This window comes from Microcaecilia unicolor, chromosome 3 (assembly GCF_901765095.1).
Source record: "Microcaecilia unicolor chromosome 3, aMicUni1.1, whole genome shotgun sequence".
Classification (NCBI taxonomy): Eukaryota; Metazoa; Chordata; class Amphibia; order Gymnophiona; family Siphonopidae; genus Microcaecilia; species Microcaecilia unicolor.
The window spans coordinates 186,363,121-186,390,745 of record NC_044033.1 but is presented as its reverse complement, the minus strand read 5'-3'; the positions used below and the strand labels follow the sequence as shown (position 1 = coordinate 186,390,745).

The following is a 27,625-nucleotide window of genomic DNA, read 5'->3' as shown; positions in this document are numbered from 1 at the left end:
TTTTTTTTTCTCCTGAATCTGGCTGATTTATGTTTGATTTTTTTTCTACAGGTAAACTGGGTTTCTAAAGAATGGGCAAAACGAGCTGCTCTTCCGTCACATGTTGTAACAATGCTGGATAACTTTCCCAACAATCTGCATCCCATGTCCCAACTCAGTTCTGCTATTACTGCGCTCAACAGTGAAAGCAACTTCGCACGAGCCTATGCTGAAGGAATCAACAGGTCCAAGTACTGGGAGGTAGGAGGGCAGTACTGATCCTGAGAAAAACTCGATCATTTCTTGGTTATAAAAGAAACATTGGTGAATATAATTGGAATTGAGAGATGGGACATCTGTGGATAATCAGGTGAAGACTGAACCTAATAATGCAGTTTAATCATTTTCCAGGAGTTAGTGTAGGAAGGGCAGGATCAAGTGCACATGTATAAACGATGTGTGTTCACAGATGTTCTTTGGCAGTGTATCACAGATCAGTTCTGACTGGAATACAACCAGGTTGGTTTCTTGGCACTGGCTGTACTCCACAGTTCTTTTCAGGTCTGGAAGGTACATACTGGCAGGCAGCAATACTTGTAAGGGTAATGCATTTGATATACTGCCTATCTTTGGTACAACCAAAGCGGTTTACATGTTGTATACAGGTACTTCTCTTTCCCTAGTGGGCTTACAGTCTTTTAAGTTTTGTACCTGAAGCAATGGAGAGTAAAGTGACTTGCTCAGAGTCCTAAGGAGCCACAGTGGGAATTGAACCCGGTTCCCAGTCCACTGCCTTAGGCATTAGACTTTTCCTTGTCATCAAGCAGATGAATCCATTACGAGTGGGTTGTGTCCATCAACCAGCAGGGGGAGATAGAGCACTGAAAAACCATAGTGCCTCATGGCCAGCTAGCTCCATCTGCCTCTCCAGTATTCTCTATCTCCCCAGCAAGGTGGTTGCAGCTTGTTCAAGCTCCTTCAGAAAATCTTCCTGGGGTGGCTCCTGTGCTTTTGCCAGTTGTAGCAGGGGTGTTGTGGCTGATGGTGCCCACTTTAAAGGCAAATAGGTTAGCCCTTTCCCTGCCTTACCCGGCTTCTGATGTGGAAGTAGACAAATAGGCAAGCCCTGTCCCTGTCTTTGCCCACGCTGTGGATGCAGGCACATAGGTTCGCCCTTTCCCTGCCTTTCCCACGCTACTGATCCTCCGGAGTTGGAAATTTGCCTCTTTCGCTGTTGCCTCAAACTTTCCTCACAGCGTTTAAAAAAAAAAAAAAAAGTTGCAGTGCGCTTTGGCGCTGCAATCCCAGAAAAGAGGTTTTCTTCTGATTGTGCAGCGTGACCGGAGCTCGGAGACTCGGTCTGGTGAGGTAAGAGCATTTTGTAGCTCCTCCGGGGATGGCCCATGTTCGGGACGATTTTGGCGCAAATCCGCCATTTTGAATTTCCGCCTTTTTCGGCGATGGCTGCTGAGAAAGTTAAGCGCTGTTCCGTTTGTGGCAAGCGCAAATCTGCAGCGGGGCTCTGTAAGGCGTGCTTTTCAGATGGTAGAGCCGGCCCAAGCATGGCGAGCGATGTTCCTTCCCGCTCCGTGGAGCTGGCAGCGGGCGCCATTTTGGAACATGGCGCGACCCCCGCTGAGGCGGAGGGCTTTGAGCCTGGAGGGGCGCCTCGTGTGGAGGCAAAGAGCTGTTTCCCCCGGACTGGAACCGGGAGGCCAGGGTGAGCCGTTTTCCCCTGAATTTGTTTTATTGCTGCATAATGCATACATGTTAAAAAGAGCTCTTCCGCAGGGGTCCCCTGCGGCCCTGCTTTCTGTATCCCCCTCCAGTGGAATCTGGCCTTGGATTACCGTCAGGCGCGTTTTCCCCCGACAGATGGATGTAAGACAAGCGCAGAAGGGTGGATTCCCCTTCAGAGAGTGGCACCCCCCCCCCCCCCCCCTCCGTGGTCGAGATGCGAGGATTCTGAGGGGTCTGGCAGGCCTTCGTGGTCTGGAGAGCCAGAAGAAGGTGCAGGATTGCCACTGGATCCAGATGATCCTTCCACGGTGAGGATTTTCCACTGCGATGAGCTGCTAGCGCTTATTACTGATGCCTTGCAGGTCCTCTCTATAGAAGATCCTGGGAGTACTGAGACCTCCTCCGGTAATCCGAGGATGGCAAGTACTAAGAAGCCTGCTCGAGCCTTTCCTTTGCATGACTCCATCCAAGAGCTTATCACGGCTCAATGGGCTGACCCCAAGGGGCCTTTGAAAGTCGCCAGGGCTATGGGGCAATTATACCCTCTGAGGAGCATTTGGTGCGCCTAGCAGTGCCTAAAGTGGATGCCCTGATCACGGCTGTGACAAAGAAAACTACCCTCTCAGTGGAAGGAGGAGTTGCCCTGAAGGACATGCAGGACCGTCGCCTGAAGGCAGCTATGAAACGGTCCTTTGAAATTTCATGCCTATCCTTACGGGCGTCTGCATGCAGCTGCTACGCTGCCCGAGCCTGCCTCGCTTGGTTACAACAGGCGGTGGAACAGCTCGGAGATGGAGCGGAGCCCCTTACGGAGGTGGCACCGCAGATGGAGTCGGCCTTGTCATTTTTGGCTGACACCCTTTATGATCTGGTCAGAGCTTCGGCTAAGCAGATGGCTGTAGCGGTGGCAGCTCGCCGTCTTCTGTGGCTATGGCATTGGGCAGCTGACCTGGCCTCTAAGCAAAGGTTGGTGAAGTTGCCCTTTCAAAGCCGCCTCCTGTTTGGTGAGGAGTTGGAGAAAATTGTGAAAGGCCTGGGGGATGCCAAACCCCCAGTGCTTCCCGAGGATAGGCCGCGGCCGCCTTCCAAGGGTCAGGCGGTACCCTCCTCTTACAGACCTCGCTTCCGTGAAGCTAGAAGGTACCGCCCGAGGCGTTCTGCTGGGTTCACTTCGCGTGCCTGTTTTCAGCAGAGGAACTCCTTTTGCTTGGACAAACGTTCCGCAGCAGCAGGCTCAAGACCTGGAGTTCAAGGGCGACCCTCTCAATGATGGTGCGCCGGCCCCCTCCTCGATTCTTGTAATAGGAGGACGACTTTCCCTCTTTCTCGATGAGTGGGCCAAGATTACCTCAGATCAGTGGGTCTTGGACCTGATCAGAGAAGGCTACAGATTAGAATTCAATGCCCCGATAAGAGACGTGTTTGTGGAGTCCCGATGTGGTTCTGCCACCAAACGGGCGGCGGTAGAGGAGACCTTGCAAGGCTTGATTCGCAAGGCAGTGGTTTTTCCTGTGCCTCCTGCCAAATGCGGCTCTGGCCGTTACTCCATTTACTTTGTGGTGCCGCGAAAAGGAGGGTCTTTTCGGCCTGCCCTAGATTTAAAAGAAGTCAACAAGTCTCTGAATGTGCGGCATTTTCACATGAAAACCCTGCGCTCCGTCATAGCGGCGGTACAGCCAGGAGAGTTTCTCACGTCTCTGGCCCTGAAAGAAGCTTACTTGCACATTCCAATTTGGCCCCCGCACCAGAGGTTTCTGCGTTTTGCGGTGATGGGAAAACATTTCCAGTTTCGGGCCTTGCCTTTTGGCCTCGCCACGGCTCCCCGAACCTTTTCCAATGTAATGGTGGTAGTAGCTGCTTTCCTCAGGCGAGAGGGTATCCGGGTTCACCCGTACCTAGATGACTGGCTCATCAGAGCAGACTCTGCAGAAGAGTCACCAGGTTACAGCCAGAGTGGTCTCAGTACTGCAATCTGTGGGCTGGGTCATCAATATAGCGAAAATTCACCTGACCCCCTCTCAATCTCTAGAATATTTGGGGGTCTGGTTCGACACAGCCTCAGGGTATGTCTTTCTACCCGAGCAAAGGCGGTGCAAGCTTCAGAACCAGGTCCGTCTGCTCTCGAGGATGCCTCGCCCGTGAGCTTGGGACATAGTCCAGCTGTTGGGGTCGATGACGGCCACTTTGGAAGTGGTGCCTTGGGTGAGAGCGCACCTGAGGCCTCTGCAGTGTTCCCTGCTTCAACGGTGGTCTCCAATATCTCAGGATTATCAATTTAGACTCATGTGGCTCCCTGCGGCCCAGAGTGGTGGCTCTCAGACAGCATGCTGCGGCGAGGAATGCCGCTAGCGCTCCCTGATTGGTGCCTGATGGTAACAGATGCCAGCCTGAAGGGCTGGGGTGCAAATTGCCGGGGAAGGCATGCCCATGGTCTCTGGACACCCGAGGAGTCGGAGTGGTCCATCAATCGCTTGGAGTTGAAAGCGATTTTTCAGGTGCTTCTAGCCTTTCATTTGACCCTGGAAGGATTGGCTGTCAGAGTTCTGTTGGACAACACGACAGCAGTGGCCTACATAAATAGCAAAGGAGGCACTCAGTGCATAGCGCTAGCAGCGCAGGCCGCGCAGATTTGCCACTGGGCCGAGCTTCATCTGCAGTTTCTGTCAGCAGCTCATATTGCAGGTCAGAGCAACGTGCAAGCCGATTATCTGAGCAGGAATCAAATCGACCCAGTGGAGTGGGAACTTGCAGAAGAAGTATTCCTGCAGATATGTGCAAATGGGGAAAGCCCGTAATGGATTTTATGGCGTCAAGCACAAATACCAAAGTCCCGTGCTTCTACAGCAGACGGAGAGATCCTCGTTCGGCAGGGTTGGATGCCTTGGCTCAACCCTGGCCTCAGGGCCTCCTGTATGTGTTCCCTCCGTGGCCCTTGATAGGGCGAGTACTCCTGCGGATTTGACTCCACCAAGGAGAGGTGGCTCTCATTGCCCCGGATTGGCCCAGGAGGCCGTGGTATGCGGACCTCCGGCGGATGCTGGTAGAGGATCTCCTGCTGTTACCTCTGTTACCGAACCTGTTGTCACAGGGCCCAGTGACCATGGAGGGCGCCTGCCGCTTTGGTCTTACGGCATGGCTATTGAGAGGGCGCAATTGAGAGACAAGGGATATTCCAGTAAAGTCATTTCCACTCTCCTACAGGCCCGCAAGCGTTCCACTTCCGTGGCTTATGCCAGGATTTGGTGCCAATTTGAGGCTTGGTGCGCTTCTAAAGCGATCACACCCATGCGGGCTTCTGTCTCGCCGATACTTGAGTTTTTGCAGGATGGTTTACAAAAAGGCTTGGCCTATAATTCCCTGCGTATTCAAGTGGCAGCCTTAGCATGTTTTCGAGGGAAGGTCTCTGGCCTTTCTCTGGCTGCTTGCCCGAATGTGACACGGTTTCTTAGAGGGGTGCTTCGGCTCCGTCCTCCCGTTCGGGCCCTGTGTCCGGCCTGGAACCTGGGGTTAGTTTTAAAGGCCCTTCAGTGTTTGCCCTTCGAGCCGCTTAAGCGAGCTTCGGAGAAGGATGTGACCTTAAAGACGGTCGGCAAGACGGGTATCTGAGCTCCAGGCGTTGTCCTGTCAAGACCCATTTCTGCAATTCTCAGAGTCCGGAGTAATGGTACGTACGGTGCCTTCTTCCATGCCTAAGGTGGTTTCAGCGTTTCACCTAAACCAGCCTATTTTCTTGCCCTCCTTTCTAAAGAGGAGTTTCTAGAAGCCTATGGGTAGTTGCACCTTCTGGATGTGTGAAGGGCTCTGTTGCAATATCTGCGCATGTCAAATGCCTTCAGGACCTCTGACCATCTTTTTGTCAGGTCCGCGCAGAGGGTCTCCAGCGTCTAAGGCCACTATAGCCCGTTGGCTCAAAGAAGCTATCTTTTCAGCATGTCTGCTATCTGGCCGGCCTCCGCCTGAAGCCTTTAAGGCACATTCCACAAGAGCTATTTCCTTGTCTTGGGCTGAAACTGGAGGACTCTCTCTTCAAGAGATATGTAGTGCAGCTACTTGGGCTTCGAAGCTCTCTTTTGCCCGACATTACAGGCTGGATGTGACTGCCAGGAAAGACGCGCATTTTGGAGCACAAGTGCTGGCGCGTGGTGTGGCTTGTTCCCACCCTATCTAGGGATTGCTTTGATGCATCCCACTCGTAATGGATTCATTTGCTTGATGACAAGGAAGGGAAAATTAGGTTCTTACCTTGGTAATTTTCTTTCCTTTAATCATAGCAGATGAATCCATGAGCCCTCCCTCTGTGGTTCATTATGTTAATTTTATGTTCAGTTTTCCCTGTAGATACGTTCCCTCATTGGGAGACGTTGGAAAACAGTCTTCAGGATTTCTGTTCAGTTACAGGAGGATGAGTTCATTCCCTCTGAATTATAGCTCCAGTTTTGGGGTGTTCATCCGCTGTGAGGAAAGTTCATGTTGTTATGCTTTGCGGTGTAACACTGCTTTGGAAGCTTCAAATACTGATGAGGCAGATGGAGCTAGCTGGCCATGAGGCACTATGGTTTTTCAGTGCTCTCTATCTCCCCCTGCTGGTTGATGGACACAACCCACTCATAATGGATTAATCTGCTATGACTAAAGGAAAGAAAATGACCAAGGTAAGAACCTAATTTTCCCCTCCTCCACCTCTCTGCACTAGGGGTATCCTAGCTTTCTTCTTGGTTTCACAGGCTGACTTTGGTGGAAGGGCAGTAGTTTTCTTGAATGTGTCTGTGGGAATGCTTTTACTAGTACTTGGTTACAGACACATTTCCATTGCGTGTGTAGCCTTTTATCTTGTTCTCCTCTGCCTTAAAAATCCCAGCATCACAGTTGGTGTCTGCAACCTGACCCCTTCATTATATCATGTGAGTTTGCTGACAGGCAGCCAGTCCTGTCCTGACCCAGTCAGGCAGCCATGACATTTCTCAGCCTTCACCTGTATGCACAAAGGGGAAGAGGGGAACTTATTTGAGTTTCTAAAGTACAAAGTGATCTCAGCCAAAATAAATTTTCACAAAATAAAAGCTACTGTTGGCAGTAGCAATAGCTAAAATTCATTATTTGCTTTGTTTTTATAGATTTTTGTGGGAAAGCTACCTCCCACTCCTGCTGCTTTCTCTGTTTAAAGAACTGTAGGGAGAGTGAATCCTAGCAGACTCCACCTGGCTCCTAGCTGGTTCAGCACAGTTACTTATATCTTTAAAGTATGTTCTGTGATCTTTTTTGTATTTGAGCTACAGTAGCAATTCCCAGAGGTGGGTAAATATTCTGGATATCTAGAATTTGGTTTCTGACATATGTCCAATGCGAAGACTAGCTCTCTTGCTACTGGGCTTCAGGTGGATGCCCTCGTCATGGCTGTGACCAAGAAGACTGCAGCCCCTTTGGAGGGAGACTCAGCATTTGGGGAAGATGTATGAGGAAGGTAGAACACCACATCAAGCAGACCTTCCCATGGACAGTGGTAGGGGTGCAGAATACCATCTGTGGTGGCTATGTGGCCCATGCTATGTGTGTGTCCGAATCCCCGGTGGTGGGACATCTGGAGTCTGGGGTGGCCTTCCTGGTGGATGTCGTATGTATTTATTTATTGGGATTTATTAACCACCTTTATGAAGAGATTCACAGAAGGTGGTGTACAGCAGGTACAGTTTAACATAACATAAGAGTAGCCATACTGGGTCAGACCAGTATCCTGTTTCCAACCAGTGACCAAGCTGGGTCACAAGTACCTGGCAGAAACCCAATTATTAGCAACATTCCATGCTACCAATCCCGGGGCAAGCAGCTGCCTCCCCATGTCTGTCTCAATAGCAAGCTATGAACTTTTCCTCCAGGAACTTGTCCAAACCTTTTTTTATATATCAAGATACGCTAACTGCTGTTACCACATTCTCCGGCAAAGAGTTCCAGAGCTTAATTATTCGTTGAGTGAAAAAATATTTCCTCCTATTTGTTTTAAAAACTTCCTCAGGTGTCCTCTAGTCTTTATACTTTTGGAATGAGTAAAAAATCGATTTACTTCTACTCGTTCTACACAAATCAGGATTTTGTAGACCTCAATCATATCTCCCCTCATCCGTCTCTTTTCCAAGCTGAAGAGCCCTAACCTCTTTAGCCTTTCCTCATACAAGAGGAGTTCCATCCCCTTTATCATTTTGGCACTCTTCTTTGAACCTTTTCTAATTCCACTATATATTTTTTTTTTAGATACTGTGACCAGAACTGAATGCAAAGGTGAGGTTGCTCCATGGAGCGATACAGAGGCATTATAGTGTTTTTGTTCTTATTCATCATCCCTTTCCTAATAATTCCTAGCATCCTGTTTGCAATTTTTGGCTTCCGCCACACACTGAACAGAAGATTCCAGCGTATTATCTACAAAACCACCTAGATCTTTTTCTTGAGTCCTGTGGACCCTAGCATCAGTTAACTATGATTCGGATTATTTGAAAGCAGTAAATTGAAACCTAATAGTAGAACTACTGTGAAGCAGTATCAAAAATATACACTTCTAACAGCACTAGAATTCAAATATCAGATAATACGTTAGCCTAATACAATGTTGCATAATACTAATGATACACCTAATAAACATGCATTAGAACATTAAACTAACATAGATATGATGCTAAAGATTTTCTACAATACAGCTTACCAAGAGCAGATATATGATGGGAGCAAGATGTGTGGTATAGTTAGTTGGTATAATTAGATGGTTAGCTAAATTCAAGGCAAGTTCTTTGTATAGTTAAGCAAGAGATAAGCATCAACCTCGATGGCTGCACAGACTTCAGCATCCACTGGGAGTGCACTGGCATCGAGTTGGTCTCCATCTCTCTGGACATCTGATTGAGGAGTCAGGCCTTGTATTTATAATGGAGACCTGGTTTTCACTTCAAGATGATCCTAGTTTGAGGCTGTTTTGTCCTTTATGGTTATAAATTATTACACATTCCTAGATTGGGCAACTGTGGAAAAGGGATGTTAATTTTATGAGTTTTTCTCTGAGGACAAAGCAGTCTTGCTTCTGCTCACAAGTGGGTAGACGCCGATCTATGTGGCCCGGCAAATTTGCCATAGAAAAAGAGCTTTAAGGAGTGCGAGCTGTGTGCAAGTGACTTCCCACCTGCCGTGCAAACGTGCCTGCCTTAGTTTTGCTTTTTCTGTGTGAGGAGTGGCTGCTTTCTGTGGTGGCTCCTGACACACCTGGTTGAGCGTTTTTTTTTTTCCTTTTTTTCTTGAGTGCCTTTACGTGTTTTGTTTTGTTTTTCTTCCTGTGGTTTTTTTTTCTACCCTTTTGTTTGCCTTTTCAAAAAAAAAAAAAAAAACCCCTTATTTCTTAGTTTGTTTTGCCCCACATCTTTAGTTTCCTTTATTTTTTGACTTGGGCCATTTTTAGGCCTGCCCGGTCGGTTTTCTTCTTTTTGTGCCCCTCTTTTTTTTTTTTTTTTTTTTTTTCAGGCGCCATCGCGTCCTTTGATTTGGCCAGTGCGGTTTTTTCTTCCATGTCCATGAAGACTCCCAGTGGCTTCAAGCGTTGTACCCAGTGCAACCAGACCATCTCAGGGAAGGACACCCATTCTTGGTGTCTTCAGTGCCTTGGGCCTGACCATAGCCCTGCCAACTGTGTCCTCTGTCTTTGTATGAAGAAGAGGACCCAGGTTTCCCGAGAGGCTCAATGCGCAAAAAGGTTTGGAGCCAGGTCAAGTCCCCCGACGTTGGAATCAAGGTCAGAGGTGTCGCACCGGCATCAGGAGTCACGATAGGGATGACTGCTTTGAGACCCTGTGACACTGAGAGCAGTGAGGCATCGAGTGGGTCGCCACCTGTCTCGAGACCTTCTGCTATGCAGGCTCCCCAGGACCGTTCATTGTCGGACCCGACCCCGAGGCAACAGTGGCACCGAAGAGCATGGGTGACGTGCATCGGGCGAAGGCCAAGAAGCACCGGCACTGATCTCCCTCGATACATGGTGCTGGGAACTCTGGAGCATTGAGGGATCTGGCACCCGAGAAGTGTCAAAGCCAGGAGGACTACTCCCCCTCTATCCAGGAGGTGCCAATGCATGTGTCTCCGAGCAGCTGAGATCCTGCTGCCACACTGACTCCAGTGATTCTGCAGCCTCAGCCAACACCACAGTCTTTCCCGATGGCGGCCCTCAATGAGCGCATCCGGGCCTTGCTCCCTGAGCTTCTGGATGGCCTTATGCAGCAATGTGCATCGGTGTCGGGGGTGCTTGCGCCTGCCATACCTGCCGCTGCGGCCCTAGCCTGCGGTGCGGCTCCTGTGTCAACAGCTACCCAGGCCGGCACACCCTCGACATCTGTGGAGGAAGCTTTGCCAGAGTTGAGATGGGAGTCAGTTTCTCAGCGCCACTCTCGAGGACATGGATCCTTGGCATTGAGGCGGGCCCGGTCTTGGACATCCCTTAAAGAGGTGCTATCCAACACTGAGGAGGAGCGGTCATGGGAATCAGAAGAGGATCCCAGGTACTTTTCCTCAGAGTCCTATGGGATTCCTTCTGAATTAGAATAATTTTACAAGACTGGCTGATCTCTGAAAGCCTTTAGAGCGTTCCAGATTGCTCGAAGCTCCAGGAGATTGATCTGAAGATTCATTTCCTGGGCGGACCAAGCTCCTTGAGTGTAAAGCCCATCTACATGAGCTCCCCAAGCCAGGAGAGATGCATCTGTCATCAACACCTTTTGCGGCTGAGGAATTTGGAATGGAGTCCCAGAGTCAAATTGGACCAAATTGTCACTTGGATGACATTCTCTGGACTCCCTGTAGCTTGATATCTGAGAAGCCAGGGTCCATTGAGCAAATCTCATGTGCAGGCATGCCATGGGTACAACACACACTGTAAAAGCCATGTGGCCTAACAAATCTCAACATCTGCCGAGCTGTAACCTGCTGCGATACCCGAACCTGGGACGCTATGAAGAGACCACGCATGTGGTTGCATTATCCTGCTCAGCCTGTTGGCCAGATCATTGTTTACATCCACCAGATCAGTGGCGTAGCCAAGGGTGGGCCTAGGTGGGCCCAGGCCCACCCACTTTGGGCTGAGGCCCACCCAGTAGCAGCACATCTATGATGTGGTTGCAGGGGCGTAGCTACGGGTGCACCCAATTTCAGCTCTGGCCCGCCCACTCCCATTGCTCCCATTGCCGGCCACTGCTGCTTTTCCTGTTGAGCAGCAGGGCCGGCGCTACAAAAAGAAGCGCTCAGCTGATTGAGCTGAGCGCCGCCGCCGCGAACGTTAACAGCGAGAAAAAAATGTAAAAAAAAAACAAAAAACGCGGCACCGTAGGCAGCCTCGAAGCATTGGCTGCTGGCTCTGGAGCGAAGCAGGGGCAGTGATGTAAGAGACGGGAGGAGCCTGCAGAGCCAGCAGCCAATGCTTCGAGGCTGCTTGCGGTGCCGCGCTTTTTTTTTTTTTAAACATTTTTTTCTCGTCTTTAGCGTTGGTGGCAGCGCTGAGCGCTGCTTCTTTTTGTAGCTGGGGCTGGCGGGCCTGAATCAGGTGGGCCTGAATCGGATGGCAGGATGGGGACTGGGGAGAAAGAGGGAAAGCGGATGGCAGGATGGGGACTGGGGAGAAAGAAGGGAAACGGAAGGATGGGGAGAGAAAGAGGGAAAGCGGATGGCAGGATGGGGACTGGGTAGAAAGAGGGAAAACGGAAGGATGGGGAGAGAAAGAGGGAAAACGGACGGAAGGATGGCAGAGAAAGAGGGAAAACGGACGGAAGGATGGCAGAGAAAGAGGGAAAACGGACAGAAGGATGGCAGAGAAAGAGGGAATACAGATGGATAGGAAGAGAGACACTGGATGGAAGGATGGGGAGAGAAAGAGGGGAGATGGATGAAAGGGGCGAGACTGGAAGGATGTGGAGAGAGAAGGGACACTGAACAGAAAAGGGTAGAGAGACACTGGTTAGAAGGAGGGAGAGAGAGACAGATGGAAGGATCAGGAGAGAGGGTAGATGGGTGGAAGGATGGGGAGAGAAAGAGGGAAGACGCTGGATGGAAGGGTAGGGAGAAAGAGGTGACACTGGATGGAAGGATGCAGAAAGAAAGAGGGGAGACTACTGGAAGGATGGGGAGGGAGAGGGGAGACACTGGAAGGATGGGGAGAGAAAGAGAGCTGCTGGATGGAAAAGGAGAGTAGTGAAAGACTGGAGAATAAGAGGAAGGGGCATGGGGAGAACAAGGGTGAGAAAAAGATGAAAAGCCATAAGTAGATGAAGGAAATTAAAGAATGGATAGTAAGAATGAATTAAATCTGGACAGAGAGAGAGAGAGGCAGAAAAATATTGAAGAAAGCAAAGAAAAAGGAGAGAAAAATGACAAATGGCCAGGAAACCCTGGCAAAAGAGTTAAGCGAAAACGAAGGAAAGCAGAATCTAGAGACTGGGAGCAACACAATGAGAAAAAGTAAATGGCCATACAACAAAGGTAAAGAAAATAATTGTATTTTTAATTTAGGATAAAGTAATATGGTGTTAATAAAGTTTCAGAGACCAATCCTTCCTTAGGTCAGGAGAGGATACCGTAACAGCATTATACTGACCTGAGGCAGGAGGTTTTGGCCTCTGAAAGCTCACTGAAAAGGATTAGGCTATTAAATAAATTGTCTGAAATCTGATGCACTGAAAAGCAGCACTTTACCCTGTGTGACAAATGTATCTGAGTGTGACTACATTTTGCTGGGGGAGGGGGGTAGAGAGAAAATTTTGTGCCCACCCACTTTGGGTTTAGGCCCACCCAAAATTGGCAGTCTGGCTACGCCACTGTGTGGTTGGCAGGAATTCCGAAGCCCCACTAGCTGAAAACTCCCAACAACTGTCCCTCCTGCATACCTTGTAAATAGCAGATCTTCACCTGCAGCAAGCAGCGGCTGATACATACTGCTCACACCGGCCCCCACAGCCTTCCCTCTGACGTATTCCTGCCTATGTGGAAATAGGAAGTTGCATCAGTGGGAAGGCTGTGGGGCCAACATGAGCAGTGTGTATTAGTTGCTGCTCGCTGCCGGTGAAAATCTGCTATGTAAAAGATATGCAGGAGAGGGGGGATGTTTGAGACCATATGGCATGCAGGTGAGAGAAGGAGAGACCAAATCACCTGTAGGACTGGTGGGGTTCTTCTGCCCACCCATCTTTGGTTCAGGCCCACCCAAAATTGGGTGTCTGGCTACGCCCCTGCACCAGATAAGTGGCTTGGAGAAACCGAGGGTGAGATCCAGTGCCCCCCTGCTGCTTGGTGTAATACATTGCAGTCAGGTTGAAATGTATTACACCAACAAGCAGGAGGGCACCGGATCTCACTCTCTGTGTCAGGAAGCTGTCCAGATGTGGCATTGGGCTCACCAGTGTGGAATGTTTCTCCAATCCACTTATCTGGTGGACATAAACAACGACCTAGCTGACAGGCTGAGCAGGGTGCTGCAACTGCATGAGTGGTCTCTCAGTATGGGCGTAGCCTGCAAGATCTTTTTGCCTTTCATCTCAACAAGGCCCCCCTCTGTTCTGCTTCAGGCTCGGATCATGCAGCAGACTAGCATCAGATGCCTTTTTCCTTCATTAGGGGAAATGTCTTCTGTAGCATCAGATGCCTTGCTCCTTCATTGGGGAGAGTGTCTTCTGTATGTGTATCCTCCAATACCCTTCATAGAGAAGACTTTGCTGAAACTCGAGCAAGATCATGGGACCATGATCCTAATCGCTCCTTATTGACCAAGGCAGTTCTGGTTCACTTCTCTTCTAGCGTTATCCTACAAGGATCCATGGAGATTGCAATGTTTTCTGACCCTCATCATGCAGAGTAAGGGTTCCCTTCTGCATCCCAACCTCCAATTCCTGGCCCTCATGGCTTGGATGTTGAGAATGTAGAATGCAAATCCCTGAATTTGTCGGAGGGTGTCTTTGCATCTTAACTTTCAGAAAAGATTCCATTAAGAGAAGTTCTTTCACATGGAGGTGGATTGCTGTCTGGTGTGATAGCAACACCCTAGATCCCTTCTCGTGTCCTACACAAAAACGTTTTGAATATCTCCTACACCTTTCTGAGCCTGGTTTGAAATCCAACTCTGTGAGGGTTCATGTGAGCACAATCGGTGTTTATCACCATGTGGGAGGTAAGCCCATCTCTGGACGGCCTCTAGATATTCGCTTCATTACTGACAAAGCCCCCTGTCAAACCTCCAACTGTGTCGTGGGATCTCAACGTTGTCCTCACCCAGCTGATAAGAGCTCCATTTGAATCCAGTGGCATAGCCAGACAGCCAATTTTGGGTGGGCCTGATTCCAAAGTGGGTGGACACAGAATTTTCTCTGCCCTACATTACCTCCATCTCAAAATACTTTAGCTAATGAGGATCCCTAAGCTCTGTCAGCTGAAGAGTTTCTCTGAAGGTGGCAGGTCTCCCATTTACCAAGTTTGGCAGGCAGCAGCAAAGTAGCCACTAATGCCAGTATCCCACGGCATGCTTAGTTGTTGGTCGCTTAAGGATGCTGTCAACGCAAAACTTGGTAGAAAAGATCTTGGCCGTCTTTGGAGGAAGTCCTCAGCTTCGGATCCCCACCAGCTGTACAGCAAGGTAAGGACCAGTGTTAGGGTCCAAGTCAGAAAATATAAATAAATAAAGGAGTGCCCCCATCCCAGATTCCCCCCCCCCCCCCGCCTTCCCTCCGATTTCCCCACCTGCCAATACTATCACCAAATACAGAACAAGGGATCATAAATTACAAATGCAAATATTTAGACAAAAAACAGAAATGCATTTCCTTTTCTACAGAACTCAAGCCAAAGATATTTTCTACGCATATTTCCCAAAGCTAACATATTCCATTTAAAATATTCAAAATAGAAACCTTTTTTCTACCTTTGTTTGGACATTTTACTTTTTCCATCATGTTGGTTCCTGTTTGTCGTGTGCTAATTCTCTTTCAAGCGGCTGTTGTCCATTTGTCTTTTCCCCTCTTTCCTGTCTATTCCCTCACTACACCTGCCTCTGACATATTGTTCATTCCTTTTTAGCTCTTTCCTCTTATTTTTTTTTCTGCCTGTCAGCTCAAATTTCACCCTCTTTCTCACCCGTCTCCATTCTACTTTTCAGCTACCTATCAAATTTCCATTTTCTCTCACCTGTTAGCTGTCCCATTACCATATTCTATCCACACTAGTCTCTCGTTTCCTTTCCACCCCCATCCTGGCCTCTCTCACATGGTTCCAGCGTCTTCCTCCCTCCACCCTTTTAGCCCAGCATCTGCTCTCTTTCTCCCCTCCTCATAGCCTTATCTCCCTGTCCCTTCTGCCATGGTCCAGCATTTCTCCCTCTTCCCTCACTCCCATTGTCTGACATCTCTCTCGCTTCCTTCTGCTCCTGGATCCAACACATCCCTCTTTCTACCCTCTCCACCTTCTGGGTATCCCTCCCTCCCAGCATCCCTCCCTCTCTCCTATTGTCCACCATCTCTCCCACCTCCCCTCCATCCCTGGGCTCGTTTCTCTCCCTCCCTTTCTCACCCCTCGCTACCCCTTTGCTGCGTCTCCTTTCCTCCCCGCCATCCCATATCTAACAATTCTTCCTCTCACCCCCCCCCCCCCCCATCGTCAACATCTCTCTCCCTCCCTTGTGCCCAGTCAACATCTCTCCCCTTCTTGTCCCTCTCCATGCAGTATCTCTTCCTTTTTCCTTTGCAGCTCTCCTATCCTCCCCTCCACATCCAATAATTCTCCCTTCTCCCCCCCAATGCAGCATTTCTCCTTCATTCCTTCCCTCACCCCACCCACCCCACAACTTTCCCTTGGACATACACTCTTCAGTGGGTCCTGGGTAGTGGCAGAGATTCCCACACACTGCCTGCTGCTAACCCAGAACCACTCTTTTGTTGCATCCTACCGCCCAAGCAGAGAAACGGAAAATTCTGAAGAGGACAGGATGCAGCAGAGGAGAGGCTTCTGGGTTAGTGGGCGTGGGAATCTCTGCCAATACCCAGGACCCACGGAAGGCGAGAGAGTCCGAGGGAAAGTTGTGGGGTGGGTGGGGTGAGGGAAGGAACAAAGAAGAGATGCTGCACGGGGGAAGAGAGAGAGAATTGTTGGATATGGGGTGGAGGGGAGGGCGGGAGAGATGCAAAGGAAAAAGGTAGAGAGAGACTGCATGGAGAGGGGAGAAATGGGCATGATGGTGGGAGGGAGAAATGTTGACTTGGGGCACAAGGGAGGGAGATAGATGTTGACAGTGGAGGGGGGGTGGTAAGAGGGAGAATTGTTGGATATGGAAGTGTGGGAATCGCTGCTGCAACTCAGGACCATGGGAGTCCAGCCTGTTCCCTTCATGCTATTCTGTCAAGGTGCACCTGCTGCTGGGTGGGCCTGAACCCAAACTGGGTGGGCCCAGGCCCGCCTGTGGCTATGCCCCTGTTTGAACCACTTGATTCCTGTCATCTGAAGTATTTGACCTGAGAAAGTTTGTGTTTGACGGTCACTTAAGCTCGCTGCAGGCCGTAGTAGCTGATCCACCTTACACGTAAGTTTCACCACAGTAGAGTAGTTCTCTGCAGGAACCCTAAGTTCCTTCCTAAGGTAGTGTCTGAGTTCCATCTTAATCGGGTCAGTCGTCTTACCAACATTTTTCCCAAACCTTATTCCCTTTTTGGCGAGTGTAATGCCTTATCTAGAACAAACTAAATCCCATAGACAGTCCACCCAGCTTTTTGTTTCTTTTGACCCAAAAAGGATGAGGGTAGCTATTGGCAAATAGTTTCCAACTGACTGGCAAATTGCATCTTCTTTACTTTTGCCCAGGCTGGGCTGACTCTGGAGGGTCATATCAGCTCTCATAATGTTAAAGCTATGGCAACGTTTAGCCCACTTGAGGTTAGCCTCCAAAGAGATGTTAAAGGCTGCGACATGGTCATCTGTCCACATTCACATCTCATTACTTCCTTGAGCAGGATAGGATACCTGATGTAACAGCCAGTTTGGTCAGACAGTCCGGCAGAATTTTTATTCCATGTCTAGAATCAACTCCACCCCCTGCCCAAGGCTCAGTATTCTTCTGTTCCAGGCTGCACCTCCACAACTAGTACACAAATAGTTTCAGGTTGATTGAATAACAGGCCTCAACGTCTTGCGTCCCTATTTTTCTAACGTTGTTTTCAGTGAGCCTGGTAGCTAGACTCCCATCTGTAAGTATACAGCAGCCTGCTTGTCCTTGGAGAAGCAAAGTTACTGACCTGTAGCAGGTGTTCTTTGAGGACAACAGGCCAAGTATTCACATACCCTCCCACATCCTCTTGAAATTGTATTCTTTAGCTTTATAAAATGAGTGGGAGACCTGTACTTGTGTGTTGGTGGGAAGGCACCAGGGCATGTACAGTAGGACACTGCTAGAAAGTTCTAAATATTATCAGTAGTCAGTGTCCACACCAGGTTCTGTCAGATGATGTCACCCATCTGTGAGAATACTTGGCCTGCTGTTCTACTTGCTATGGGTGAGTAACTTTGCTTTCCCAGAAGCCTTCAACCAAGCTAACCATGTTACTATAACTATCTTATCTCTTCTTGAGACTGTATCATATGCATTTAAGCCAATCTAATAAGGTACTTAGCACATTTATCAAGCTTCCTAAACCTTAGTCGATTGTGGTACTATTTTGTCTTTGAAGTGGTAGATGATGCCTCCTGAAGATTTTCTGTAATAGCATATAAGAATTGCATTAGGGTTAGCACCAGGTTTTTTCCCCCCATAAGCTACAGTTCTTGCAAAGTGTCTTGTGGAATCAGCTTACTAGACTAAACCCAGTAAAGTTCATTGTGTCTGTCACAAAATGCCTAGCCACCAGCCTAGGCTACTCCCACGGCCACTTAGAGGGTCTATATCCAGCACAGCTCAGGTCCACCTGCACCTGCTGCTTATGCCATGCACTAGCACCCTCCTCCCACCGACTGGGTCCCAACCGCCTCTGGGCGAGTCTTCTGCTCTCAAATTATCCCCAGTGATTTCTAGGTTACTGGGGCCACACTCCCAGTGGTCCCAGAAAGCACTCACAGACCCAACACATAAACCACCAGGATTCTTAGTCCAGACAAGCAGACTCAATAAACTAAAAATGTTTGTGATAAAAAAATATTGAACCATAAAAACAGGTGGAACAAAACAGCACATAACAGGTAACTGAATATGGATCAATTATAACACTATCTAAACATTTGTTTACTATTTAAATAGTGCCTGGGGAGATCAGGACATATAGCTGCTCCCAAGTTATCAAATATAACTGTTCACAAGGCCTCAGCGAAGAGATCCTCCTTTCTTTTCTCCCAAACTGAGATTGGAGAAGAAGCCAGTACATTCTAAATGAATTGAGCTCCTAGGCCAATCAGAGCCCAGAACAACATGTTTAAAAATAGCTGGCCACATCACTGCAGATTATGCAAGTTTTTTTTCCTCCTTTTCTTGTGTTTTGTACAAATAACTGGCCACATCACTTCAGGTTATCTCTTATCTGTGTTAACTAAAGAGGGAACAGTCCTTTCTCTGTAACAGCTTTAAACATGCACCACCTGCTGGCCAAAGTATAGAAATACACGTCAAGAAATACAGTTTTACAGGCTTAAAAACCCATAGTTTTGATTTGCCCCAGTGAGCTCTCACTCTCCAGCAGCAACTGATGAGCAGCTATTCTTATGTTCAATGTTATGTGTTTGAACACCATTTTATAATCAGCCTGAGATCTTTCCCATAAGATTATGTTCCAGAAGTTTTACATCTCCAATATTGACTTGACCACCAGTGAATGATGAAGCAGCTGCAGTTTATCACGTCCCATAGCTAATTGTACCGTACTTCATCTCCAACCTATTGGAAGTAGGCCATGCAGTAAAGGAAGTTTTCCAGACCTTTGTTTGAGAAGGCAGTTGTTTTATCAGTAGCCCTTCTACATCTTTTGGAACGCGTCAAATATTTCTGAATTCCCAGGAACTCTATTCTTGGATCAAGTTTTTCCTGAGAAGATAGACCTTTAAGATGTTTTCAAGGAGCCTGGGGTTATCATGTGTTCTCAACCTGTCACTCATTTTTGGCTACTGAAGCAGCAAATCTGAAGGTATTCCCTAGGAAGAGATATGATGAGTGGGATGGATTGATTTATATCTGGCTCTTAGCTATCTGGTGTAATGTCTGTTGGAAGACTGTCCTCCTCCTGGTGACACAGATCAGGAACAGGAAAAGTTAGAAGCCTCAGATAAGACCTCCAGAGGTAATCTGTTTCTGTGTAGATTTCCGTGGTGAAAGGGATCTTGATTTTTTTAGATCCAGATCTCTCTCTAAGAACTCTTTTCATAATTATCATTGGGTGAGGATGAGATGGAGACTTGAAGGCAATATCTATGGGATGAGAACTGAGGAGGTGAAAGACTATATGTAGTTACTTCCCTTCACCAACTCCTGCAGTAATCCCTCTCTGATTATAACTTTGCTGGTGAGAGTTGCTCTTGGAATGCTGTTTCGGCACTGATTAATCATCTGAAAGTTGGTTCCACTTTAATGGGGTAGGAGAGAGCTTCAGTAAGAGGAGATTTGCTTGCAAACTCCCTGCACTTAGGAGTGGAGGGGTCAGTGATGTGCTTCCCTCTCTCAGGGAATTCCTTACCTTATCTATGCTACACCAAATAAAGCCAGAGGAGGAGAAGCTAGCCAAAGAATATCAGCTCTGGGGAATGTTTTGCTTTATTTATGTCTGCTTTGATTCTGTTGCAAAAGGCATATATCAAGAACTTAATAAACATAAACATTCGGAGCATTGGGGGAGGAGTTTCTTGCCACAGGGGAGCAATGCAAGTCATGTGCTTCCTTAGCAACTCTTCAGACTGGTCAAGATGCTTGGGTAAGTGTGCCTACCAGCAGAGGGAGACTGAAAACATCTAACTTTGAGAACTGTATATCTCCACTGTACAGACCCTAGCCAGTCAGTATTTCTCAGCCTCCCAGCAGAGGTGGATGCGCAGCCTGGTCAGTCTTGCGGTCTGGTAGCCCCTGTGGTAGTCCTTGAGGATTTGTTCTTTTCTCAGCTGTACTTGGGTGCTAGGATATTGAATCCAAGGAAAAAAGTGCTTTAGGGTGCTGGTTCATGGTAGCCACATTTACTCCTTGGGGTGTTACACCCGGGTGGCTGGGTCCCTCCTCCTCTTCTGCCCTCCTTTCTGGAGTGGGCTTCTGTGTGCCTTGACTGCCAGCTTCCCCGAGAGCCTTGAGTGCCCCTTTGCTAGCGAACAGCTTGCGGGAACTCTTGTAAAAAGATTTTTATGAAAAAAAGATATCTTCATCAGAGCTCACTTTGCGAAGTGCCTTTGGAGGGCAGAGGGCTGTGTTGTGGGCACTGATTTGTGGGGGGGGGGGGGGGGGTTGTTTTGTTTTTCCTCCGGGGCTGGTTTTCTTCTTCTAGCAGTTCCCATGGGATGAGTTCTGAGAAATTGCTCAGTTGCTGCAACTGTTCGCATCGCGGTTTGGAGGCCCCCAGAGTGCAGTGTAAATTTTTGCATGAAGCCGAATTCAGGCATGGAGCAGGCTTCAGTGCCAGACTAGGAGTCTTCTGGGGAGGCTGTTACAGCATGCTCGGCCCCTGCTGGTTCTTCAGTGGTGGTTCCAGTTTTGGTGGCAACAGCCGCCATTTTGAATTCTTCCCACATAGATGCAGCTCCTCCACTTCAATTTTGCGCTTCTGTTCGGGCTGGTGACAGTTCTTGCACATTTTCCAAAATGAGGTGGTGGTGGTGGCTGCCCTTCACAAGGAGGGGATCCTGGTCCATCCTTATCTAGACTGGCTAATTTGAGTGAAATTTCTGTAGGAGAGTGAACAGGTGGTGTTCAGATTGGGCAGGGTGGTGAACCTGGTCAAGTCATCTTCGTCCCTCTGTTTCTGGAGTATTTGGGGGTGTGGTTCAACACTCAGGTAGGTCAGTTTTCCTGCCCCAGGCCCAGATCGAGAAGCTTCAGAGTTAGATTTGCGCTCTTCTTTCGGTGTGGGCTCCCAGGGCATGGGACTAGCTTCAGGTATTGGGGTCCAGTTGTGTTTTGACCCAGCAGTTCTCTTCTGCTTCTATTTCTTCAGCTCATTCGGAGATAGGCTGACATCTGGCACTATCATTCATATTTATATATACCCAGAGATAGTTTTTCCCCCTTCTTTTTATATCCCCACCCTCCTTACACATGGGGTCTTTCTAAAGATTAGTGCATATTATCTGCCACAGGACCCATATTCCTATGGCCCTGCTGCAGATAGCATGCACTAATTGTTAGTAAAAGATTCTCCCACAAACGCACAGTTTATAGTGGCAATGCTTGGCTGGAGGACATGTAACCTGGCTCCCTTTGGAACCTGACAACTATGAACCTTTAATTTGACTGCCTTGGTGTCATTTCATGTGATAGCCACAATCTCATCTACTGCCAAGGCTGTAACTTTGCCCTTTGGAGCATCCCCAGACCCTGCTGACCTGGTGAACAAGAGATCTGACCTATAAATTTAAATCTTTAAAACTATTTTTAATCCACCTTGGTTCTGGGGTAAGAGGAACCCGAATTATAGCTACGTCTTGCAAGGTTCCGCGTTAGGAGTTACGGATCAAGAAAGGGATCTGGGTGTCGTCGTCGTCGATGATACGCTGAAACCTTCTGCTCAGTGTGCTGCTGCGGCTAGGAAAGCGAATAGAATGTTGGGTGTTATTAGGAAGGGTATGGAGTCCAGGTGTGCGGATGTTATAATGCCGTTGTATCGCTCCATGGTGCGACCGCACCTGGAGTATTGTGTTCAGTACTGGTCTCCGTATCTCAAAAAAGATATAGTAGAATTGGAAAAGGTACAGCGAAGGGCGACGAAAATGATAGTGGGGATGGGACGACTTTCCTATGAAGAGAGGCTGAGAAGGCTAGGGCTTTTTAGCTTGGAGAAGAGACGGCTGAGGGGAGATATGATAGAAGTGTATAAAATAATGAGTGGAATGGATCGGGTGGATGTGAAGCGACTGTTCACGCTATCCAAAAATACTAGGACTAGAGGGCATGAGTTGAAGCTACAGTGTGGTAAATTTAAAACGAATCGGAGAAAATTTTTCTTCACCCAACGTGTAATTAGACTCTGGAATTCGTTGCCGGAGAACGTGGTACGGGCGGTTAGCTTGACGGAGTTTAAAAAGGGGTTAGATAGATTCCTAAAGGACAAGTCCATAGACCGCTATTAAATGGACTTGGAAAAATTCCGCATTTTTAGGTATAACTTGTCTGGAATGTTTTTACGTTTGGGGAGCGTGCCAGGTGCCCTTGACCTGGATTGGCCACTGTCGGTGACAGGATGCTGGGCTAGATGGACCTTTGGTCTTTCCCAGTATGGCACTACTTATGTACTTATGTAAGAAAAGATTATACTGGGCATTTTTCAAGCAGGCTGTTAGTATGGATTAGATTCACTGTTGGTGAGACGCCTCAGTTCTTACAGCTTTAACTCATTGAAAAGTTGTTCTTCCTTAGTCTGCTATAGCCTCTACTTGCCTATCCACGGCCTTGCCATTTTAACTTAGACCCTTTCATTTGTATTTGTCTCTAGCCTGCCTTGCCTAGATTATAAACTCCAAGGAACAGAGATTGTCTCTAATGCACTGTATAGTAAACCAATGATTGATATTCTTGGGGCAGTTCCAGGGTACTTAAGCTACATCCAGACAGATGTTTGCCATTTTAAATGCCACTTTCTATTATTTTGGTTTTGCAGTAATTGATGGATGGAATGTGATTTTTTTTTTTTTTGTAATTAATACAGCAGCTGCTAAATGGTTATTGCATGCTATAGACCACAATGGAATAGATTCTGTATGTTCTAATGGGATCAAACTTTATTCAATAGCACAAATTGTGATATTGGAAGTAAGTTATCATTGAGGGGCATATATTCACAATATGGGCATAGCTTCCCAAATCTGTCCTGGTTGGGGTTTCCACAATTATGAATATGCATGAGAGAAAATTGCATGGATTGTCTCCACTGAATGCAATTTTATTTCATACACACTTATTGTGAATATCCAGACATTGCCACTGGTGTAGTGTCTGCAGGGCAGGTTTGTGAAGCCTTGCTGGAGAGTGTGGCCTCACTGGAGCAATGCATCATCTTTCTGCACAAACTACCATGACTCTTACTGGGTTAGTCTGGTAAACTGGCTCCACAGGACACTTAGTGAGAGCTGAAGCTTATGGGGAAACTAGCCAGTTTGGCAAAAACCTGATAACTGTAATCCTAACTTCTCCACCTTTTCCCATTAGTCAGAGAACAATTGACTGACATTTGAGGGATTGCTGCTGCTTTGAAGGCAAATAGGAAGCAAGAATTCCAAAGGGTCTTGTTCTTGGGCATTGCAGTCTGAGTGGAATTATAGTTTGAGGCAGTGGCAGAGAGCAGCAGCTGCAGAGATGCTCAGACTTCCCGTTCACTGGAGGAAGCTCAGTTTAGCTCAGGAAGTGAAAATCCACACACTAGAGATCTCTGAGGGAGGGTTTAAACCTGTTTGCCAAGGTGTCTGAGGTAGAATAAAACAGTGGTATTTCAGTCCCTTGTCATTTCTCTTCACAGTTAATCTATGAGGACTCCATGGATCTGATTGCGAAGTTGCCTTGTGTTGCTGCCAAGATCTATCGTAACCTGTATCGTGAAGGAAGTAGCATTGGCGCCATTGATTCCAGTCTGGACTGGTCTCACAATTTCACAAACATGTTGGGCTACACAGAACCGCAATTCACTGAGCTGATGAGATTGTACCTCACCATTCACAGGTGAGTTTGAGGTCAGGCACATGGCAGAGCAAAGGGCAATAGTATTCCTTGCATATGGTTATAAAAGCCTTTGTGTTATGTATACATTAAATAAACATTTGAGGTGCACAGTCTAGAAGCCATCCCTTGGAGACACTTGGTCGTATGCTGCCCACAGCCATCCTCACATTGAGGTATCGCCTGATTAACATGACATCCTTAACCAACAGGATGCTACAGATAAATAATGGAGCAACAGGTGCCTTTGGCCAGGATTCCAGAAGTGTAACACAAGCTGAGAACTGAGGAAGTGTTTATGAGAACCTGTGCCCACATTATGCTAACACCCTATCCGGGAACCTTCTGGTTGAAAGCCATCTGTGCTATATGTTGCTTAGTTTCTTCTGCTCTTTCCTACATTTTATAGCTCTTTTCACTTTGGTTTGAGTTTGTGACCTGTTTTGCCATTCAAGGTACTTAAGGTTGTGGTAGAAATTGTTCTCCGAGGACAAGCAGGCTGCTTGTTCTCACGACTGGGTGACGTCCGCGGCAGCCCCCACCAACCGGAAAAGGCTTCGCGGGCGGTCCGCACGCAGGGCATGCGCGGCCGTCTTCCCGCCCGTGCGCGACCGTTCCCGCCAGTCTTGTTTTTTCCGCGCTGGAGAGAGTCGTGCGTCGCCGCTCTCTCTTGTCAGCCCCGGAAAACCGTCGCGTTTTCGCGAATTTCTTATTTTTTTTGTTTGTTTCTGGTTCCCGCGCGTTCCGGACCCTTTTCTTGTTTAAAAAAAAAAAAAAGCCTTGTGGCCGCGCGGTCGATTTATTTTTCGAGGTGTGATTTACCGCCACCATCGACGACTTTAATTTCGCCGACGCGATTTTTCCGTCGATGTCCTCGAAGGTCCCGAGTGGATTTAAGAAGTGTGGTCGGTGCGGCCGGCCTATCTCGCAGACCGACACCCACGCTTGGTGCCTCCAGTGCCTCGGGCCGGAGCACAATATCAAGTCGTGCTCTTTGTGTCTTGGTCTCCGGAAACGGACTCAGGTTGCGAGGCAAGTTCTACGGGACCGTCTTTTTGGAACTTGCGCCGGCCCCTCGACGTCGACCTAGACGGCATCGGTATCGACGGCCGGTTCTTCGGTATCGGTATCGGTCAGCGAAATCGGCACCGATGGCAACGACCCCAGGAGCACAGGTCCTGTCGGCCCGCCGGTCCTCCGGTGAGGGTAGGGGTGAGAGGCCGCGTGGGCAATCGGCCCCGGTCACTCCCTCTGCCCATGGCCCTCGGGACCGAACCCTATCTGACCCGGTTCCTCGAGACCGAGGGGGATCGACCTCCTCCTCATCCATTCCACCTGGCGCCGATGACGGGCACCGCAAAAAATCAAAGCAGTACCGTCATCGGTCGCCTTCGATGCATCCGGCTCTCGGTGCCGGCGAGGAGTCGACGCCGAAGCATCAGCGTCGAGAGGAGAGGTCCCCTTCAGTAGTGGAGGTCCCGACACGTCAGGGCCCCAGCACTTCGGTGCAGTCTCCTGGACCCGAGCAGCTTCCGGCACCGACACCTCTACCGGCCCCCCCGTCTTTCCCGACAGCGGGCCTGGACGAGTGCCTCCGAGCCATCCTTCCGGGGATCCTGGAAGGGCTGATGCGCCAGGCTGTGCCGGCGCCGGGGTGCTTGCGCCCTCGGCGCCGTTGACTGTGGCGCCGGCGAGCTCTAGCCCGGTGCCGAGGCCTTTGACACCGCCGCCGCTTGCGGCGCCGGTCTCGACCGCCACGCAGGTGGAGTCCCCGTCGATGGAGGGAGCTTCGTCCCCGCCGGCGCGGGAGTCCACCGCTCGACGACACCGAGGCCTCGGTGCCTTGACGTCGAGCCGGGCCCGGTTAAGGACTCAGCTACATGAGCTTATGTCCGATACCGAGGAAGAGGCCTCGTGGGGGGAAGAGGAGGACCCCAGATATTTCTCAGAGGAGTCTGTGGGCCTTCCCTCTGACCCCACGCCTTCACCAGAGAGGAAGCCTTTGCCTCCTTTGTAAGGGACATGTCCATTTGCATTCCCTTCCCCGTGGTCTCTGTGGATGAGCCGAGGGCTGAGATGCTCGAGGTTCTTGACTATCCATCACCACCTAGAGAGTCCTCCACGGTGCCGTTGCACAATGTCCTCAAAGAGACACTGCTTCGGAACTGGATGAGACCATTATCTAATCCCATCATTCCCAAGAAAGCAGAGTCCCAGTACAGAATCCACTCGGACCCAGAGTTAATGCGGCCCCAATTGCCCCATGACTTGGCGGTCGTGGATTCTGCTCTCAAGAGGGCACGGAGTTCGAGGGATACCGCCTCGGCGCCCCCGGGGCGGGAGTCTCGCACTCTGGACTCGTTTGGGAGGAAGGCCTACCAATCTTCCATGCTCGTGACCCGCATCCAATCTTACCAGCTCTACACGAGCATCCACATGTGGAACACTGTGAAGCAACTGGCGGACCTGGTTGATAAGCTCCCCCCGGAGCAGTCCAGGCCTTATCAGGAGGTGGTCAGGCAGCTGAAGGCGTGCAGAAAGTTCCTGTCCAGGGGTATATATGACACCTGTGACGTGGCATCTCGTGCTGCGGCCCAAGGTATAGTGATGCGCAGGCTCTCATGGCTGCGTGCCTCTGACCTGGACAACCGCACCCAGCAGAGACTGGCCGACGTCCCTTGCCGGGGGGATAATATTTTTGGCGAGAAGGTCGAGCAGCTGGTGGACCAACTGCATCAGCGGGAAACCGCCCTCGACAAGCTCTCCCACCGGGCGCCTTCAGCATCCACTTCAGCAGGTGGACGTTTTTCCCGGGCCCGGCAGGCTGCGCCCTATGCTTTTGCCAAGCGTAGGTACACCCAGCCGGCCCGAAGGCCTCGACAGGCACAGGGACAGCCCCAGCGCGCTCGTTCTCGTCAACAGCGTGCGCCTAAGCAGCCCCCTGCGCCTCCACAGCAAAAGCCGGGGACGGGCTTTTGACTGGATCCACGGGAACATAGCCGCCCTCAAAGTGTCCGTGCCGGACGATCTGCCGGTCGGAGGGAGGTTAAAATTTTTTCACCAAAGGTGGCCTCTCATAACCTCCGACCAGTGGGTTCTCCAAATAGTGCGGTGCGGATACGCCCTAAATTTGGCCTCCCTTCCACCAAATTGTCCTCCGGGAGCTCAATCCTTCAGCTCCCATCACAAGCAGGTACTTGCAGAGGAACTCTCCGCCCTTCTCAGCGCCAATGCGGTCGAGCCTGTACCACCCGGGCAGGAAGGGCAGGGATTCTATTCCAGGTACTTCCTTGTGGAAAAGAAAACAGGGGGGATGCGCCCCATCCTAGATCTGAGAGGCCTGAACAAATTCCTGGTCAAAGAAAAGTTCAGGATGCTTTCCTTGGGCACCCTTCTGCCAATGATTCAGAAAAACGATTGGCTATGTTCCCTGGATTTAAAGGACGCATACACTCACATCCCGATACTGCCAGCTCACAGACAGTATCTCAGATTCCGCCTGGGCGCACGGCACTTTCAGTATTGTGTGCTGCCCTTTGTGCTCGCCTCTGCCCCACGGGTGTTTACAAAGTGCCTCGTGGTGGTAGCGGCGTATCTACGCAAGCTGGGAGTGCATGTGTTCCCATATCTCGACGATTGGCTGGTCAAGAACACCTCGGAGGCAGGAGCCCTCCGGTCCATGCAGTGCACTATTCAACTCCTGGAGCTGCTGGGGTTTGTGATAAATTACCCAAAGTCCCATCTCCAGCCAACCCAGTCTCTGGAATTCATAGGAGCTCTGCTGAATACCCAGACGGCTCAGGCCTTCCTTCCCGAAGCGAGGGCCAACAACCTCCTGTCCCTGGCTTCGCAGACCAGAGCGTCTCAGCAGGTCACAGCTCGGCAGATGTTGAGACTTCTGGGTCATATGGCCTCCACAGTCCATGTGACTCCCATGGCTCGTCTTCACATGAGATCTGCTCAATGGACCCTAGCTTCCCAGTGGTTCCGAGCCACCGGGAATCTAGAAGATGTCATCCGCCTCTCCACCAGTTG

The 27,625-nt window shown here is 49.4% G+C and overlaps 1 protein-coding gene across 1 annotated transcript in view; it reads left to right on the top strand.

Annotated features, from left to right (window-relative positions):
• The window catches only part of CS (citrate synthase), a 92,033-nt gene that overhangs the window by 57,042 nt on the left and 7,366 nt on the right, over positions 1-27,625 (top strand). The window contains exons 6-7 of the mRNA XM_030196780.1: positions 52-240; positions 23,394-23,593. Of these exons, the coding sequence (XP_030052640.1) occupies positions 52-240; positions 23,394-23,593 (389 nt within the window). The remainder of the gene's footprint in view (positions 1-51; positions 241-23,393; positions 23,594-27,625) is intronic.